At 47.6% G+C, this 3405-nt stretch overlaps 1 protein-coding gene across 1 annotated transcript in view; it reads right to left on the bottom strand.

Annotated features, from left to right (window-relative positions):
* LOC102676208 (diacylglycerol O-acyltransferase 1-like) overlaps positions 1-3405 on the bottom strand; it is a gene marked incomplete at its 3' end in the record, with an annotated part of 82856 nt that overhangs the window by 6846 nt on the left and 72605 nt on the right. Inside the window, exon 8 of the mRNA XM_006607104.2 lies at positions 3244-3352. Coding sequence (XP_006607167.1) covers positions 3244-3352 — 109 coding nt within the window. The remainder of the gene's footprint in view (positions 1-3243; positions 3353-3405) is intronic.

Raw genomic sequence — 3405 nt, 5'->3', positions numbered from 1 at the left:
GAAGAAGAAGAAGAAGAAGAAGAAGAAGAAGAAGAAGAAGAAATCGGTTAAATCTTTGGGCCAACCGAGGTATCGTTCCAAATCTCGTTTTTTCAAGCCTAGGATATAAAGGAATCGATGGCATCGATCGAACTTCAAGTAATTACCGTGCAAGGTGCGAGGAGAGTTAATTCCGGGGTGGCAAGCTCTTTTCTCTATCCATTTCCACGTCGTCCGCCTCGTCATTTTCTCTATCTTCGATCCTTCTGCCTCCGCCACCCCCTTTTTCCACGTTTTTGCTCTCTCTCTCTCTTTCTCTCTCTCGCTCGTTTCCACCCACTTTGGCCACCCTCGGCTGCCTTTCTGGCGGACAAATTGGATTCGATAATTGCGAATCACGATGGCAGGGACGACAGTCACGTCGCTGATCGGCCAGCCAGCTGGCAACGGAAGGGGGAGGTGGAAATGTCTCCGTCTTTTGGATCTACTTCGCGATGGTCTGTCACTGTCGCGAGAAGCTTGACACCGAGGAGGGTCCAACACGAGAAGAAATCGATTTCGTGGATATTGCTTTCCCTCCCTATGTGCGCGGCCACATCCGTGGGAATCCATTCATCGGAATTGATAACCGCCCCCGCCGCTCGTCGCATTGTAATTACGCTTCCAACACCGTGCACGCCTCCTCGCCTCTCCTCTCCTTTTTTCCCCCCTAACAGACGGACTTCCTCTCCTAACGCGCGGACAGGTCACTCATTATCTCGATATTGTCTCGTTCGCGGTACGGCACAAAAGAGAAAGCTTTTTTTTTTGGTTGCTGGAATATTAGGTTCGTCGTGAAAAGTGTTTCCAAGTAAGATATCTCGATGGCGATATTTCGAGCTCATAAAAGATTTACGAATACACTTTTCTTTTCTACCGATAATGATATTAATTGCGCAAGAAATTGTGGCTGTACCGATGTAAAGTAAAGTTCTTCCCTTTCCTTGACCAGTTTCCGAAGTATATCTCTCTTAGAGAGAGCTCGTGGCGAGTATTGTTCGAGGAAATTATCGATGAAAACGGTGGGAAAATAATAGAGAAAATGTACGAAAATTGCACGATTATTCGAAATTTTCTCGCGTCCACAACAAGCGAGCACACGTGTTTCCTTGATCGATCCTGATCGGTTATTCCATTCGTGTGAAATTGGCGAGGGAAAAATGTACACGCGACGAATCCATCCCAAAACAAAGGGATCACCGAAATTTCCAACGTTTCACAATGGCGGTGGAACGGGTAGCGGGGCCCCGACTACATTATACGGCCATCTATGGATATAGGTGGTAAACCGCGGATGTCCGGCGTGGATCAGCCGTGGTTAAAACTGTCCGCGTAAAAGGATCCATTTAAATCCACGGAGCTGGGGAGCACGAGCGCGGGAAAATTTCTGCCACCGATGCGCACCGACAGCAGGAACTATTCATCCCCTCGTTAACGAACAATCAAAACCGCAGCCCGGTTGAATTTTTTCAATTAATGTCACGAGGTTTAAATGAATAAACGTCAGATTGTTAATTACCCCCGCTACCTCCCTCTACCCTTCTGCGAAATGAACTGGAAACGTCTGCGATTCAACCTCCGTTAACCGGAGGCAAAGAATTTTGTGGTCGAAACGGGTGAAAGAAAAAGAAGAAAAAAAGACAGAACGAACGAATGGACCGAATTAAAAGATTGGGGGGGGAGAAAGAGAAGAGAGGGGCGGAAAAAAAATCAATGAAAAATAACGGCAACGGTGGGTACGCTATTTGCTTGTTCCCCGTGTTGTCTCCATCGGCAATTGCCGCTCGCGCAACGCTAATTTCACTCGTGCTCGTGAAATTACCGTCGACTCATTACGCGCACGAGATCGCCGTTGTCTTTATCGCGGCGGTCGTTTCGTGTCGGCTCGATGCCAGATGAAAAATAATTTCGCGACGTTGCAACCTTCTACGTGTTCCCGTTAACACGCACCCGATTTCGCCCGTTCCTTTCACGTTTATACGAAAACAACTCTTTTCCCCTTCCATTTCACTATTCCATCCAACGGCTGTAAATAATGCAAACGCCGTGACGGCGGGGCACACACCCGCACAGATAACAGGGGCAACAAGTAAATCGACCCATCGACGAGAATGAACGAGCTTAATTGCCGGTTCACGATCTCAAGCTCCTCGGCACCCCTCTCACCTGGCTCTTCCATTCCCTCGATCAATTTCGAAAATAGAGCACAGCAGGAATTATGAAAGAGGCCGAGTGAGTCGAGCAGCGGCATCGTTCGTCAATGTCGATGTACGCCCTAGCTTTATCACTCTCCGCTTATCCCGCGCCAGACGCGCGTTGCTCCTCCTCGCCCATTGTACCACGAATAATAAGAGATAACGTATTCTCCAGGCTGCATTCCATCCAAATTGTCCACCGAGCTTATCTAGCGATATTTACAACCCTCTGCCCTATCCTGATTAAGATACTGACTCGGTCGGCGATTCCACGCGTAAAATTTCTTCTTTTGGGAACGTTTCCTCGACAAATGATTCCCACCCTGTCGAATGTTGTAGCCAGTTACAAAAAGAGGAGTGGTTGTTTAACAGCCCCGACGAGAATAAAAAGAGACGACGGGTCGACTGAGGGGGAGGGGGAGACCATTATCGTGCGTAGAAACGCACATCAGTACGGGGTACGAGGATTTTCCACGAGAGAGGCGGTGGATGGAACCGTTTTGGGATCGGTCGACCATATATTTGTGCGTATCGTAGCCAGTAGCAGTCGGGGAATTACGAGAAAGATTGATCGAACCTATTTGCCGAAACCAAATTACACTTCTGTTCATCCGCTCTCTCTATCTTAAGGGCCATTCCATTCTGGGTTCTGGACCACCCTCCTACGATCGTTCCTATAAATAATTAGCCGCCTTATAATGGATATACGTATCGGCCGACATATAGATTATTATTTATTTCGGTGGAGAATAAAAGGGGATAAACGCGTGACGCATGGCGTCGCGATAGAAAACACCAAATCGATTTCTCGATTCTCTCGACCCGAAAAGCGAGAATAAGAAGAAAAAGAAGAAGAAGAAGAAGAAGAAGGAGAAGAAGAAAGGAGAAAGGAGAAACGGAAAATTGTTTTCTATGATATACGGAGAGGATCGAGAGATGGGTGATTCACCGGGCGTAATGAGATTTTCTCATCGTTGCAGAGGAAGGATTTCACGCGAAAGCTCTGCGAAAAGGTGAATGAAACACTTACGCTGAACGGTACGAGGGAATTCTTCACACACGGGACCATCCATTGTTGGAAGAGCGACATGACCACTTGGCAGCCGACCACCACCTCCAGGATCCGTTTAATCAGAAATCTGCGCAGATAAATGAACGAGTTAGTAACCAGGTCGTCGTAGCAATTACATCG

Source organism: Apis dorsata, unplaced genomic scaffold (genome assembly GCF_000469605.1).
Source record: "Apis dorsata unplaced genomic scaffold, Apis dorsata 1.3 scaffold_1, whole genome shotgun sequence".
Lineage (NCBI taxonomy): Eukaryota > Metazoa > Arthropoda > Insecta > Hymenoptera > Apidae > Apis > Apis dorsata.
This window is presented reverse-complemented; position numbering and strand designations above follow the sequence as displayed.